A 14,081-nucleotide genomic window follows, 5' to 3' on the forward strand; every position below is an offset into this window, starting at 1 on the left:
GTCGATACATCCATGAGATCACCTCGTTTCCGATCTGTATCACCACGTTTCCTCATCTCCCATCAATCTGCCTCCATCAACTGGGAGGGCGTATACTCGCTGACCTTACTCCTCGCACTTTTGCCGCGTAGCGGACGCTCTAGATGCATAAACTACTTATGTCAGGACGTGCTGAGCTGGCGCTGGGGTCTAAGACACATGAGACGTAGAATTGCTTGTATCCGTGTCTCCGTCGCCTCCGCCTCCCTTCGAGCAGCCACACCTAAAGCTAGTAGGGAAGGGGCTACGGAAGGGGTACCTATCCATGATTAACTTGGGCCATCGTAGGGCAGGTAAGATCGTATTGCTTGTTTGCCCTGCCGTTTACCCCCACACCTCATTGCCGTTGCGCCGTTATGTTGTTGTCGGTCCCGTGTTGCTGTGCTCGTCGTCGTCTTGTTGTGCTCGCCGCGTCTTGTTGCGCCTGCTGCGTCTTGTTGTGCCCGCTGTGTCTTGTTGTGCCCGCCGCCGCTTTTCTGTTTCTTTTTTTTCTGTGATACCAAGATGCCCGTCGCCGATGTCAAAACGTTGGCCCTTGGCCGCTCCCAAGAGCCCTTGGGCGTTGAAGACATCCTCGCGCTGACCAGCAAAGGCCGCGGCCTTTATGACGACCTCCTCCGCCGGGTCCAAGACCCGCGCGATGACCCAGACCTGCCGGGGCTTGGCCCCAATCACCATTTTAACATTCGTACGTCTTGCTCCTCTATCTATCTGCTGCTCGCTAGGGTGTTACGGGGATATCTACCAGATGACTACCAGCCATTCAAACCGTTACTAGGATTGAGCTCGGTGGTTCTGCGTTTTGGGACTTGTGCGACAAGCATCATGTCTTGTAAATACACTAGCTGATGGGCGTTTGTAAACACCCATTAGGGCCTCTGGACACATCGCTCGACGCCGAAACCATTGCGGCCTTCAACGACGCCGGACATCCCGTAACAAACTACATCCTCGTTGCAGTCCGCAACCTCCCCTCCCCCCTCACCGCCCACATCGCCAAACTGCACGACCCATATCAAAACTTTGCCCATACTGGCGGCAAAGCATTGCTCTGCATGGACAACGATGCGAGCCGGGACGCCCTATTCGGACAAAAGGGGGTGGGGAGGTTGTATATGTCGGATGCATTGGCGGAGACGTGTGCTTGGGGGTGGGTTAGGGTCATGCCCACCTAGGTACCTAGGATACGACCGCGCTGACCACAATGTAGTTGCGAGGGAGCACGGTGCCGACTGGCGGGACCTCGAGGCAATTTGGCGCATGAATGTGCAAAACCAGCAGACCAGAGGGCTGGTTGCCGCTCTTTTCGGGGATCGAACCGATCCCCAGGACTTCCCGGCCGGCGACGACAGTTTCTTTGCCCTTCTGGGCAGCCCTAACGGCAAGGCAGTATGCCGGATGCTCGCTACGTATCCCGATATGTTTGGACGAAAGTCCATCTCGAAAGTGCGCGTCTTCCCAATCGGAAGCCGGAGAGTCCAGCTGAACATTTGCTGGTTCTTGGAGAAAGCGCCCTCGCCACCAACACCAACACCGTCTCCCGCCCCAGCCACCCCAGACCACCCCCTCTCCCGAAAAGAGAGGCGCCAACACCACAGGAGGCTCGCGAGCCAACAATTGGCCACGTCGCCCAGCACGCCGACTCGGAGCTCCCGCCGCTCTCACGGGCGGAATATCTCGGCGGCATCGGCGCCGTGAACCTCCTCCGGATGGAAATAAGAAGCGCCTTCGCCGCCCACACCACAGGCCAGCTCCGACCCCAGCTCCGCCAACCACCCCAGATCACGCCCTCTCGGGAAGAGAGGCCCGGCGTTACCAAAAGCGGCTCACAAATCAACAATCCGCTTGAGCGCCGTGAGCCGGGCAAGAGTCTGGACGACCGCGGATCGTGATGGGCAGGCATGCATGCAGCGCACTGTGGTCTCGCAGTCACATGATGAGTACCATCCCGACGCCTGACAGCCTAGAGATTCCATTGCATTCTTCGCACAGACAACCCGGTGGCGAACTCAAATTATGACTCCTCAAGGTCAACCGTGCGCCGAGTGCTGGGCGTAAAGCAAGGACTCCCGCCCTTTTCACTCCTCTCTCCTCCTCCCGCTTTACCCTTCATCATCATTCGAACGTTCATCCTCGAAACCTCTCTTTCTACCCCATAATATTTCCACTCATACCTATTAATTACTACCCACGACCTACGTACGATGGCCCGATCCAAATATACCGTCAAGATGGCCGGTGAAGATTCTCCAAAGACTGAGTATCGTCGCACCCCCGTCATGTACAAACCCCCGGGCGGCGGTCCAGAAAAGCCCAAATCGGAATTCAAGGGGGAGGAACGCCTCTGGTTGTTACGCACCACTATGGAAGGCGACCATCGCTACTATCTTCACTCCGCGGAGGTCTCGCGGGTGTTCGAGCCCTGGGTACAGACGGTCATCGACAATCCGAAGAGCGGCATGGGGACCAGCCCGCTGGAAGGGAACTGCAACAAAACTGTCCCCATATACTTTCTACCGTCCCGTGCACACGCGGTGGTCGCCAACATCTTCGAAAGGTATATCTATCGCCGCTGGTTTCGCCCATACCGGACTGACGTCAGCACAAACCGGTTCCTCTGCAAGTTCATCATGCCAGAGGGTTTGGACGGCACCCGCAACACGCCACCGGCAGAGGCTACCATCTACACTCTCACCACATTCCACGGCATTCTCTGCGCAACAACCGAGCAGCTACTCAGGGTGTCCAACCAGTGGATCAACAGCAAGAGGGGGGCCAAGAGGAGGGAGAAAAAGAAGAACAAGAAGAAGAGGACGAGGAACAACGACTGGAATGACGATAAGGACAGTCGACACACAGGGGTGGTGTGCTATAAGCAGTATGCACTCCAGTCGCTGTACAAAGCTCTTATCGCTATTACCAACTGCGCCGATTACGACGGCGAGGATTCCACCACGGTGGGCCGCTTCCCGGTCTATCTGGTCCGCACCGGCGTCGAGGATGACCTTTCCGCCCCGTTCTCCTTCGACACCGAGGTGGCCGCCCAGAAAATGAAGTACGTCTCAGAAAACGTCGTCGAAACTAATCTAGAGGCTGCCGTGGACTTCATTATGGCCTTGGAGGGCCGCGAAACCGCTGTTTTTGGCATCCAGCCAGACCCGGCCTCTATCATGGAGCCACCCAGGGACGAAAAGGGCCGCAAGTTGACGACGCTACCGAACACCCAGTGGGTCAGCGACGAGAAGGCAGCGGAGTGGGGTTGGTGCGGACAGGGCCAGTGGTTTGACGAGGTGGTTGGGTTTGCAAACGAGAGGATGGAATTGGATGATTATAAGGAGCTACTGCTCCAGATGCAGATGCGTAAGGAAGGGGACAACGGTCCCTACCGATAAGCCGCGTTATTATCTCCCTTGGGACACTGAAAGGGACGGAGGGGGGTTGCCTTTCGCTTTTCTGCTTTCTCGTTGGGTATTTCTCCATGTGAAGGCAGCTATGTTCGTTCAATGTTTAGTACATAGTTAGAACGAGGACAACAGAATCACCATTTTAAGGCTATACACCTACATCTGGATAATAGTACCAATTGGCTTTATGACTGGATGTTTTCGAAGCTCGTATTCCCTCTTTATATCTACTATGTTGGGGGGTCCTTAGGTAGGTATCTTTGCAAACCTCGATGTAAAATCACCGTTAAAACCACTCGACCTCAGCCTTGATGATATCAAACTTAAGGAAAGACCATCTCTCATTTAAAGAGTTGCTGTAGGTGGCGGCACAGGCTGCAGCTACACATCGATGGCCTCTCGTAAATGCTGATGTAAATTTCTAGGATAAAAGGAATAGTTAAGTGGTCTCAAACAATATATAAGCGCCTCACATCTCTAAATCTGTGTTAATTCTGCTCTAGGGGCCATTCCTCTCCATTTGTGCAGCTTGCCTTTAAGTCATCTCGGTGGGATCCAGCCTAATTCCTCGGTCGCCCAGACAACCCAGTGACGATGTTCCTCATCCAGCAATGACCACGTCTTGCCCATGAGATGGTCTGCCCAGCCTTCCACCCACCACTGGTTCTCCAGCTTCCTCAGTGCGAGCAGGCAGAAGGCAAATATGACCACCGCTTCCTGTGGCGGATTAACCGCCTCGAGCAGCGGGAGGAAATCCTTTCCCTGCGTCCACTGCCAGACTAGAATGTCCCACGCTTCGAGTTTCGTCCACATCGGTGGTACCGCTGACGGGGTGTCTACTGCTGGCGACTCGTTCACGTTGGGTGATTGTGCAGTGGTTGGCCCTTCTTGATCGCTATGAAGATTAGGACGGGCAGACGTTGTGACTACGGGGTCATTGGGTGTCGTCAAGATCAAGGCGAGCAGACGGCGGAGTTGCTCAATCATGTCGTCGTAAATGGGGAGAAGAGAGGCGTCGGTGCAGCGACGGTGAATGAGAAATTGGATGTCCGCCAGCAAGCCCGGGTCCCTGGGGGGCGTTGTTCTTAGGAAAGGTGTCATTCTTCTCCGTCCAAAGTCAAACAGCGGCGTCAGTATCCCGCGGTACGTTCGCGGTTGGAGCATGTCCAGGATCGGTTCCATGCCGTGAAGGAGTCGCAGCCAGTGGGGGATTAGGGGGCTCTCAGGGGCTTGATCGGCTTCGTCGGGGGAGCATCCTAGAGCTGCCAGCGACGAAAGGGACGTTAGCAACCCAAGAATACCTGGTCAAGGAACGGCAACACACCGTAGTAGACCGTGAGCATGGAAAAGATGTGGAGCCTTTCACACTCCTCGGCCCTCAAGTCGGTCATGAGATGGAGGGCCGTCGAGGTTGCGGCTTGGTGGTGCTGCATGGCACGCTCGAGGTAGGTCTTTTTGTGTTGGGGCCGAAACCTGGAAAGGTGAAGGGCCGACACGGCTAGGATGGAACGCATAACGTACTCGCAGTTCGTAGCCATGTGGACGGCAGTGGTCCGCATAAACTGCCGGACTGCTGGGTCGCTCGCCAAGGTCGTGCAGGTATATGTTGTGAAGTTGTGCATGAGCTCGAGATCCATCATGTTGATAGCGGAGGGAGATTGTGATGGCGGCGAAAGTTCACTAAGAGGCGTGGATGCGGACGAGGTCTGGGATGGGACGAAGTCGCAAGGGACGGCGTGTTTCTCACAATTCCGACATGATGGCCGTTTTTCGTCGCACTGCGATGCGTCAACGGCCAGTCATGAGAATTGTTATCGAAGCCCATTTCATTAATGCTCTTACCTTAATACGGCGCCTCTTGCAGGTCCGGCAACCAGTCCGGGATTTCTCGTGAGCTCGTCTCACGGCTTTCGTCACTCTTTTTCTGGTGTTTTGGGACGGTTCAGGGGTTGAGGAAGCAACCTGAATGGACGTGCCATCATTCGATTCCGTGAGTATTGGCGCCGAGGCCTCGGTAGTCAGCGAACTGGGCGAGTCAAATGATGTCCCCATGTTTTTTTGTCAACGAAGAGTCCAAATCGGGAAAGAGTACAAGAAGACCAAGCGACGGAAGAACGAAAAAGACGAGAGTTACGAGACTGTATGTAACGAGAGCGAAAGTGGGGTGGCTGATACGCGGAAGACGCGCGTTCAGCTGTTCCCATCTCGGGCCCAATTCGGCATTTTCCGAAACGTCTTGCCAGGATAGGTAAGGTAGTCCCCAAGCGCTGATTATTAACAAATACGAATGAATAATGAACTCTATTTTCCTTTCTTGTCCCATGCTTCCTCACACAACGTCCATAATTCTAAGACGACATCCGCCGTCGCCTCGATCAGGGGTTCAGGAGTAGCCCGCGTACCCGGCGTACCCGGATTGGGGAGGGGCGGACTGCTTAGACTCGCGGTATTGCTGGAAGGAAAGAATTGCGATATGGACAGACAAAACTCTGTAAATACATACGTGTTAGCACGCTAACTCTTAGGCGCCGGGGTGGCTACGCAACACCGATAACCCCCCATCACACAACTTACAAAATGGCAATGGCAACCATGGTGATGATCCAAGTCACAGCGCAACCGCCCCCACTGCAAAACCTCGAGATTCCCATGAACTTGAGGATGATGAGGGTGAGCCAAAAGACAGGCTCGATGCTGTTCAAAATCAAGTTCGCTTTTAGGCTCTTCCACTTGGCGAACCGCTCCGTGTGTTCGCTGAGCAGTTGGTACGCAATGAAGACGAGTGTTTTGACCGCCTGCACGCGAGATTTGTGTTAGTGGATTGGTCCTGCGGCATCGCATCGTAGTAGTGAGCACAATGGAGACTCGATGATAGAAGTACTCACAAAAGGGATCGCCATGATGTCAGGTCGGGTGAAAAAGGCGCTTATGTTGATGTAGATGCCCGTGAGCACAATGACCGCGATGGCGAGGAATAGCACCACGATATGCCACCGAAATTTCCATTTTGGGTCGAGCAGCCCTGTGCCTGATTTGTGCATGGTGCACGTGTGTGACGATGGAATGGCAGGTCGTCGAGAGCGAGATTGGTTGGATGACGCCGGAGGGGATTGGAAGGAGACAGCTTGGAACGTTGACTCGGAGTTGGAATGAACGGCCATGTAATTCTTCACCGTAGATATATATACAGGAGATTAACAACTTTGGCAGACTCGCATTAATCCGTTGATGCTTTCTTCGTTTTGCAGCACCCTGTTCGTATTTTCTCGTTTATCTCGTTTATCTCGTGTGGCTCGTCTGAAGCTGGAATGGAGGACATCCAACATTGAATGGTCCGGGGTCCAGCCACGACAACGAGGCATTACCTCGTTCTGCGGCAGCGTAAACGTTAAGGTAAACGCCATCATCCAATCATTAGTCGGTAGTTGGATATCGAGAGCAATCGACATGGTATCTCCAACCCTGACCCCTGGAGAGGTTGCGAAAGCTTGACTGCGCCTTGACGATCCCCGGGTGGAGTTCAATACAACGGGGACGCCGCCCTGGACGCGAGACAAACGAGAAACACGAGGGCTCGTATACCGATCACAACCGTGGTAGCAAGCCATTGATATAAACCGGGCATACCGGGCTAGGAGAAACATTGAATGAGTCCACCTCTCTCAGTTAGGTACTTACCTACTCACCGTTATTCTCCCGCGCACCCCTTTTATTCGTCACAATGAAATCACCCACCGCCCTCCTCGGCTGCTTGTCCCTCGCCTGTCTTATGTCAGAGGCGTCCAGTATCCCCAAATGGCACCCCCCTGGCCCCGGTGACCGTGAGCATTTCTTTCCAATTAAGCCCTCCATAAACTCTTTACTGATGTTGCGCTTCAGTCCGCGGCCCCTGTCCGATGATGAACACGCTCGCCAACCACGGAATCCTACCCCACGATGGCAGGGCCATCACTAAAGAAGCCGTCATCAAGGCTATGAAGCAGGGGCTCAATTTCGATTCGACTCTTGCTGTCGTCATGTTCGATCAGGCTGTTGTCGCCAACCCCGAACCTAATGCCACATTCTTCACTCTGTACGTCCCAATGCTCCATCACGTCCGGGCGTTTACATTTCAATGCTCCATGGAATCCTGGATGCTTTTGCTGACAAGATGATCTGGCCCGATACAGAGATCACCTCAACCGCCATAATGTCCTCGAGCACGACGCCAGCCTGAGCCGCACCGATGCCTATTTCGGCAGCAATCACATCTTCAATCAGACCATTTTCGACCAAACCCGCCGCTACTGGCCCGAGTCTGTCATCACCACAGTCCATATGGCCAACGCCAAGATTGCCCGCCAAGTCGAGTCTAAGGCGTTCAACCCCGAGTATCGATTCACTGAGTCCGTGGAGAACTTCAGCCTCGGCGAGATGGCCGCCCCCTTTATTGCGTTTGGAGACCTTGAAGAGGCCACCGTGAATAGGACATTGCTCGAGTACTTTTTCCGTGAGTAGACACCAATCCGGCAATACTAAGTTCCGGCCCCTTGAAAGGTTCGTACAGATAGCAGCAATTAACCGCCCTCCTACATTAGAAAACGAACGTCTGCCGACTGAGTTGGGTTGGAATGTCAGGGAAGAAGTGGTTGCAGTGGAGGCTATTCTCAGAATATCGAATATGATTGGAAAGGCGACGAGTTTAATCACGAATCAGGATTCGGACGGAAGTGCTGGCAGCAACTGTACGAAAACAGAACTGCGCAGGGGATTCCACGCTGGAGTCCGGCGGGACTTGTAGCGGGTACGTGGCCGGCTCAGAGGAACACTATTTGGTTTTGTCTTCGAAATACTTTTCTTTGTTGCGTTACAAGATCCCAAGCCGGTGACTTTAGCGACATGTGCAGTCCGACGGGGCTTCCAATCAAGCAATATGAGGGAGAGAAAGAGAAACCAACCCTAAAGCCCCGGCTATATAGACATTCTTACGTTGAGCTCATCCTACACCGCTGCTACTCAGGACCCGTCAAGATGGCGAGTGAAGATAGGCCACCATATCCCTATCACCCGGATGGTTAGCTAGGTACCTTCGACCACGACTAAAGTATGCAGAACGTACCGGGTGATTAGTCTTGCCCGTAAAACCAGTAATGAACCCGACGATGGCCTCCCCTCTGGGCGCGCACTGGGACGTCCATCCCTCCGCCCCTTGGTCGCCCACACATACTTCGCTTCCCCAGTTCGTTGTGATCTGGCAACAATACAGTCAGCAGAGTACGGCCCGACACACTCATCAACCTTGTAACACCACAACCCCATTACCATACCGGGAGGAGGCTATGACAAGAGAGAAATCACCAACCCTAAGCCCGAGCGTGCCCCCCTTCCCCTCACACACAAACACCTCGTCAATCACCTCCCCCCGCGGCCCATCCACCTCCAGAAAAACCACCCGCTCACCGGGCCACGCCGGCGGGGCGTCCCACTCAGACACATTCCGCCGTAGGCCCGCATACTGCTTCGGGTGCCAGAACCGCCGGATATACTCGGCGCGGAACCCATGCACCACCGCCGTCCGCAGGTCCAACCCCCCACCACCAGCAGAACCATCCCCATCCCCATTCCCATCCCCGGGACCCAAATACACTACCACCCGTTCCAACTTCCCCCGCAACACCCGATCCGCCGCAAACACAAACGCCTCGTGCGGAACCAGATGAGCCGACACAACACTCTCGACACTAACCCCGCGGGGTCCCGGCCCCGGCCCCGACCCGGACCCGGACCCGAATCTCGCTCCCGCAACAGCCACCGCACGGTATTCCACCCGCCCCTCGTCGGTGCGGCCCACGCCGCCGTCGCTCCCGCAGGACATGCGCCCCTGCGGGGTGGGTGTCGCCCAAAAGCGGTGGGCGCCGCGGCGGCAGCAGTTCGGGCGCGGTTCGCGGGGCAGGGGCGAGGGGGGCGCGGTGGAGAAGGGGGTGGGGTTTGATGGTGAGGGGGGTATGGGGGCTTCGAGGAGACCTAGGGTGTGGATCGTGTCGTGCTGTTTGGGTTGATCCCCCCGGGAGGAAGGGGGCGTGGTGGTTAGTTGATGGGGGGTTGGGGAGTTGGGGACCGGGGAGGGGGAGGGGGGGGGGGAAGCGTACAGGATCGATGTGGCCCGTGATTCCGACGAGGCATGTCCCGGCGGAGACTTGGAGGCGGGTTTGGCTGCGGCAGGGCAGCCGGGGGATATCCGCGTCGTTGTTCGGTTCTAGAACGGTTACGCCATCTCTTTGCGTGTGGACCTAGGGAGGTTAATTTTAATGGAAGAGAACAGGGACGCAACTTCATTCTCGCCAGGTCAGCAGGCTCGGGGTGGGAACGTCCACGTACCTCCATCCTGACGACGTAGGGTGAAGCGGTTGCGTGCTTGTTTGGGTCCGTCGTTTGAAGGGTCAAGATGATGGCCGTGATGTACTCACCCAAGGCGAGACACATGGTCGTCCTGGTGAGATGAGGCATGTTGTCGTCAGTGAGACCAAAGGTGCGATTCTCCTTGTCGACCGTGACAGATAACCCAGCCAAGCGGTGGCCTTCCGCCCAGTATACACTGAAGAAAAACAATTTGTTCTTCATCTCATCTTGTGAGTACGCAAACAGAGTTCTTTGGACATCCCATGATTGACTCGGTTGGTCGACGCCAGATATCAAAGCAAGATGGCGGCAGGTGGCCTCTTGAAGCATATTATAATCGGGCTGTTGTTGTGGAACTTGGAGCTGGCGGAAGTAATGAGGGGAAAGCTGCTCGCAAACACTCCAGATCCGTCTTCTATTTGCAAGAGCCATGAAGGGCCCCTCCACGCCGTACCTCGGAGCTGTTGCCTTGTCCAGCCACAGGTATAGGGCTCTGTAGCTTGGCTCGGGGCCAGGTCGCGGATCACTAAGCAGTGGGCGCAGTTCGGTCAGCCAAGCCATCTCGTGCTTAAGGAACCACTTCCAGAACGAGTTGTGGCGGGTCATGCAGAAGACCGCCCAGGATGCCCTTCGCAGGGAGATCAGGGTGTCTCCAGAGAGGAAGCGGAGTATAGTGTGCAGTATCTCGACTGGCAGCCCAGCAAACGGGTCTTGCACTGGTATTTCACGATCGATCTTGAGAGAATCAGACCGCGCCTGAAACCGGCCATCGGCCAGGCAGTGTACTAGCAAGTTGGTGATCTCGGGCGTTGTGCCAGGGTTCGTTACAGAGAACTTCAGTGAAGGGCGGTTAGTTATAGAAACCCTTGCAAGAAAAACACCGGGGAATTTCTGTCAGAGTAGGCTCACCTCTTCCCCAGCAATTGACTCCCATGTTTGATCGATGCCACTGATTTCTCCGTAGTCGAGCTCCAGGAATGAGCGGTAGTGGATGACACGCTCAGACATTGCGCCGTACAACGCGTCCTTGTCAACTTTAGCCACATCCGTAGATCCTGTGAGCACGTCCGTAAGGATGCTGAAGCAGCATGGATGAAAAGGAAAGGCGGCTGGCCCGATAAATGAATAGCTTGGAGATGTCAGACAATCCACCCTGTGTTTGGGGCTCGTGGAGTCCCAAACTCAACTGTAGTTCTTAGCTCTTACCAGGACAGATGTCTGTGAGGTTCGACCCCCGGTGGTTCGTTTGGATCTAAGGACAGTTATAACGGCTTAGCACAAGCCCAGGGCCCCAAACAGAGAATCGAAGAGAGTTATACCGGTGCCGGCCTGAACGCTCACATCACTCTGTGCAAAGAAAGAGGTTAGCTTTCCTGGCATCGCGAATCAGCGAAAAAGAGACGTACATTTTCGTATATCACGGCTTTGCCGGAAATATAGGCGCTTTCGATGGGGCCCTTTAGTATATCCTCGAGCGTTTTGCCAAAGGTGGTGAGAGCAACTCACGCAGGGCCGCCGGGCGCTTGTGGGTTGACCGCCAGACAGTAACTTTCTTCGAGCCAACTCATGCTTTCCAAGGTGACGAGTGTCGGGTCGTAGCTGCGGCCCTCGTCCTGTGGATACCACACCTCGTCCACTGCATCGTCTCCATATTCCACCACCTCTTCTTCATCACTGTAGGCATCCGGGTCAAACTCGCCGGACTCGCGTTCTTGGCGTTTCCGGGCCACTCTTGCGTGCCGCCATCTCAACGCCGAAGGGGCGTTGGAGCCTATTGTAGCCCCCTCGAGAGAGCAGCCGCAGATGGCACAATACGTGTCGAAGATGCCCATTTTGATAAGTTTGTGGAGTAGGTAAGTACTGCGGGGAGTTGGCTGGCTTTTCCCAGAATAAGGCTGCAGTGCAGTGCTTGGCGAAGGGGCTGAACATGCGGGGTTTTGTGCCGTCTGCGTGGGGTAAGACGTACAAGTTTTTATACGGAGGTAATTAAGGCCAGGTCCTGAGTGATCTGGATGATCCCGCGGGCCTTGGACCCCGCGGAGAAGATCTTCATAAAGGCCGTGGCCTTTGCTGGTCAGGGCGAGTCTTCTGCGCCCAAGCCACTGGGGTTCTTGGACCGGGACAGAGGTCAACACGTTGACATTGTTGACGGGCATGACGGTTGCAAAGTAAATAGAAAGAAGGCGGCCGCTGGCACAACAAGGCAGGGCCGATGAGAGGGCAACTGAACGAGAATGAGATGGGGGTTGGGTGATAGGGCAAACAAGCGATACCATCTCACGTGCCTTATAAAATATACGAAATCCCCTATCAGTCTCAAGTACCCTATTCTAAGAATGCGAAGAATGGCTCCCCTCTTTTCAGGCAGATTTGTATAAGTGTAGGTGTAAGCTCCTATTAGTCAGAGTACCGCGATAGGTAACCAAGACCCTTCGCAGCTTCGCTCAGGTATACCTACTACCGTCGGAGCTAATCGATAAACTATTATTATTATTCATACTCCGCTATGCCCTAGGGCGTGCCGGACCCTCTGCTATTTAGTGTACAGGAAAACCGTGCCCTCCCGGGCCGGGTGAAAAACCCCTACCAACAATCAAGGAACGATGCGTTCTGGTGAGTCTACGTATACAAAGAGAGGAGGCCTCCTGGCCTCCGAACGGGGGCGCTTCAGGCCGCCGTTTCCAGCTCGAGCCTCCTGGCCAAGCTGTACATCGGCAGCCTCCCCGAGTCCATCAGCCAGTCGAGGATCCTCCTCGCAAGCCGTGCAGTCGTGGGATTGATACCGTGTAGAACTGAGTAAAAGTCCCGTCGTGTCCGAATTCCAGTTCTCTCCCATCTTCGAGTCAACGGTGGGGCCAAACACCACACTACCAGGTGTTCGGCAGTCTCTCGTCCCTCGCCACACTCGCAGGCAGGCGTCAGAACCTCCGGGACTTCCCGTGTAAACAAGTAGTCCCGTAAGCCTATTGCTCCCGTCCGGATTTGAATGAGCAGTGAGCTTTTCGCCTTGCTGAGACCGTCATGCCTCCTTAGGGTTTCGTTCCGGAATAGCGTCTCCCGCTGATGGTCAAAGTCGTCCGCCGGCCTGGTCATTGCTCTGCCGCCCCGTTCCTTTAACCACCTCGCTCTCCAGGCCTCTTCTACTGCCTTGTCCGTGTCTATGGTTCCCCTCGTCCAGCGCATGATCGTGCCCGCGGCTCTCTCTACCGCCGTGGGCCCTTGAGGCCTCAAGGTTCGCGGTCGGCCCATGTTGCCCCTCCTCGAACTGAGTCTCTGCTGTATCTTGCGGCAGGCGGTAAGGATAACGCTCCCCGCCGTCTTTTTGCCGCCTTGGCCGTCGTCCAGATCGGGTTGTTGGAGTCGGTTTTCGAAATCTGCAAGCCGTTTGTTTAGGTATAAGTCCAACGGTGGTACCCACGTCTCTGTCTCGAGGTTACGGATGGGGGTAGACTTAAAGGCTCCCGCCACAATCCTCAGGCTCTTGTTCTGGGCCTTCCCGAGGGCCTTGGTGATGCCTTTCTTCACCGGTTCGCCTCCCACATCCGTGGGAATGTGGAACGACGATGCGCCATAGGCCAGCGCTGACCGGATGCACTTTGTGTACACTTCTCGCGCTTTGGCTAGACCCAGTCCCCACGTCGATGCCGCTAGCCTTAATCGATAAACTATAAGCTATAAGTGGAAGCTAATTCGCAGATTTATATTACTATAACTTTAGCTCTACGATATTTAGCCTTCGCACTGTAAGTTACCACCTTCCCCTAGCATATCTCGAGCTAACCTATACCTACACTAACCTTCACTTGCCCTACAAGCCAATGGCTATATGGCTATGGTTATTATACCAAGATAAGTAATTGTCTCGAGTTGGGGCCGGGGGAGGGGGGGAGGGGGGCTTACCCCTTGGTCGAACCTCGCAAGTACACCAGATTTGATCAAGCCTATTGGGGGAACCACGGGCTCCGATACCCAAGTCAGTCTCTAGTTTGGATAGGGCCTTGGAATGCTGGCCTTTGTAGTGGAATTGTCCAGTAAGTCCCAAGTACAGCGCGGCCAGTTGGCGGGAGTGCCCAGGCCCGCGTGGAGGGAGGTGGCACGGGTCAGTCGGTCAATACTCACGCCGAGTTTGGGAGCGGCACTTTGGAGAGCGGCGGACCCGTTGGCGTTATCTCAGTCCCGTGAAAAAAGGGAGAGGAACGGGGTTACAAGACGTACGTTATACCAACGTCGATGCCCCCTCCGATTACTACGGTTTGTCGG

At 55.0% G+C, this 14,081-nt stretch overlaps 6 protein-coding genes across 6 annotated transcripts; 3 read left to right on the top strand and 3 right to left on the bottom strand.

The window, feature by feature from the left end:
- Positions 1–543: 543 nt before the first annotated feature.
- On the top strand, positions 544–1,737 carry F5144DRAFT_551992 (uncharacterized protein; the record flags this gene model as incomplete). Its single annotated transcript, XM_066787720.1, has 3 exons — positions 544–727; positions 913–1,179; positions 1,250–1,737. 3 exons carry the CDS (start codon positions 544–546, stop codon positions 1,735–1,737), a joined length of 939 nt encoding a protein of 312 aa, XP_066639126.1.
- A 533-nt stretch (positions 1,738–2,270) lies between these two features.
- Positions 2,271–3,431, top strand: F5144DRAFT_499234 (uncharacterized protein; the record flags this gene model as incomplete). Its single annotated transcript, XM_066786317.1, has 2 exons — positions 2,271–2,340; positions 2,713–3,431. The coding sequence occupies 2 exons, from the start codon at positions 2,271–2,273 to the stop codon at positions 3,429–3,431; spliced, it is 789 nt and encodes a 262-aa protein (XP_066639127.1).
- Positions 3,432–3,983: 552 nt separating this feature from the next.
- F5144DRAFT_551994 (uncharacterized protein) lies at positions 3,984–6,484 on the bottom strand (the record flags this gene model as incomplete). The annotated part of the gene is made up of 6 exons (XM_066787721.1): positions 3,984–4,705; positions 4,768–5,221; positions 5,286–5,469; positions 5,846–5,932; positions 6,018–6,238; positions 6,329–6,484. 6 exons carry the CDS (start codon positions 6,482–6,484, stop codon positions 3,984–3,986), a joined length of 1,824 nt encoding a protein of 607 aa, XP_066639128.1.
- A 400-nt stretch (positions 6,485–6,884) lies between these two features.
- On the top strand, positions 6,885–8,484 carry F5144DRAFT_395320 (Peroxidase, family 2-domain-containing protein). Its single transcript, XM_066784760.1, has 4 exons — positions 6,885–7,264; positions 7,323–7,515; positions 7,613–7,932; positions 8,021–8,484. Exons 1-4 carry the CDS (start codon positions 7,165–7,167, stop codon positions 8,221–8,223), a joined length of 816 nt encoding a protein of 271 aa, XP_066639129.1. The 5' UTR covers positions 6,885–7,164; the 3' UTR covers positions 8,224–8,484.
- On the bottom strand, positions 8,369–9,152 carry F5144DRAFT_395281 (uncharacterized protein). The gene is made up of 3 exons (XM_066784759.1): positions 8,860–9,152; positions 8,542–8,589; positions 8,369–8,482 (listed from the first exon to the last, which is right to left on the bottom strand). Exons 1-3 carry the CDS (start codon positions 9,048–9,050, stop codon positions 8,449–8,451), a joined length of 273 nt encoding a protein of 90 aa, XP_066639130.1. The 5' UTR covers positions 9,051–9,152; the 3' UTR covers positions 8,369–8,448.
- A 357-nt stretch (positions 9,153–9,509) lies between these two features.
- Positions 9,510–11,653, bottom strand: F5144DRAFT_499211 (uncharacterized protein; the record flags this gene model as incomplete). Its single annotated transcript, XM_066786315.1, has 3 exons — positions 9,510–10,655; positions 10,731–10,950; positions 11,328–11,653. 3 exons carry the CDS (start codon positions 11,651–11,653, stop codon positions 9,510–9,512), a joined length of 1,692 nt encoding a protein of 563 aa, XP_066639131.1.
- Between the last annotated feature and the right edge of the window lie 2,428 nt (positions 11,654–14,081).

This window comes from Chaetomium tenue (genome assembly GCF_020726465.1).
Source record: "Chaetomium tenue strain MPI-SDFR-AT-0079 chromosome Unknown F5144scaffold_7, whole genome shotgun sequence".
Lineage (NCBI taxonomy): Eukaryota > Fungi > Ascomycota > Sordariomycetes > Sordariales > Chaetomiaceae > Chaetomium > Chaetomium tenue.

Coding starts and splice junctions, on each gene's coding strand:
- F5144DRAFT_395320 (XM_066784760.1), top strand. CDS start 7,165: ATGAAATCACCCACCGCCCTCCTCGGCTGCTTGTCCCTCGCCTGTCTT. Junction 7,265..7,322: donor CCCCCCTGGCCCCGGTGACC/GTGAGCATTTCT, acceptor GTTGCGCTTCAG/TCCGCGGCCCCTGTCCGATG. Junction 7,516..7,612: donor AATGCCACATTCTTCACTCT/GTACGTCCCAAT, acceptor GGCCCGATACAG/AGATCACCTCAACCGCCATA.
- F5144DRAFT_395281 (XM_066784759.1), bottom strand. CDS start 9,050: ATGGGAATGGGGATGGGGATGGTTCTGCTGGTGGTGGGGGGTTGGACC. Junction 8,590..8,859: donor AGCGGGTGGTTTTTCTGGAG/GTGGATGGGCCG, acceptor CCCAGAGGGGAG/GCCATCGTCGGGTTCATTAC. Junction 8,483..8,541: donor CGGGCAAGACTAATCACCCG/GTACGTTCTGCA, acceptor TCCGGGTGATAG/GGATATGGTGGCCTATCTTC.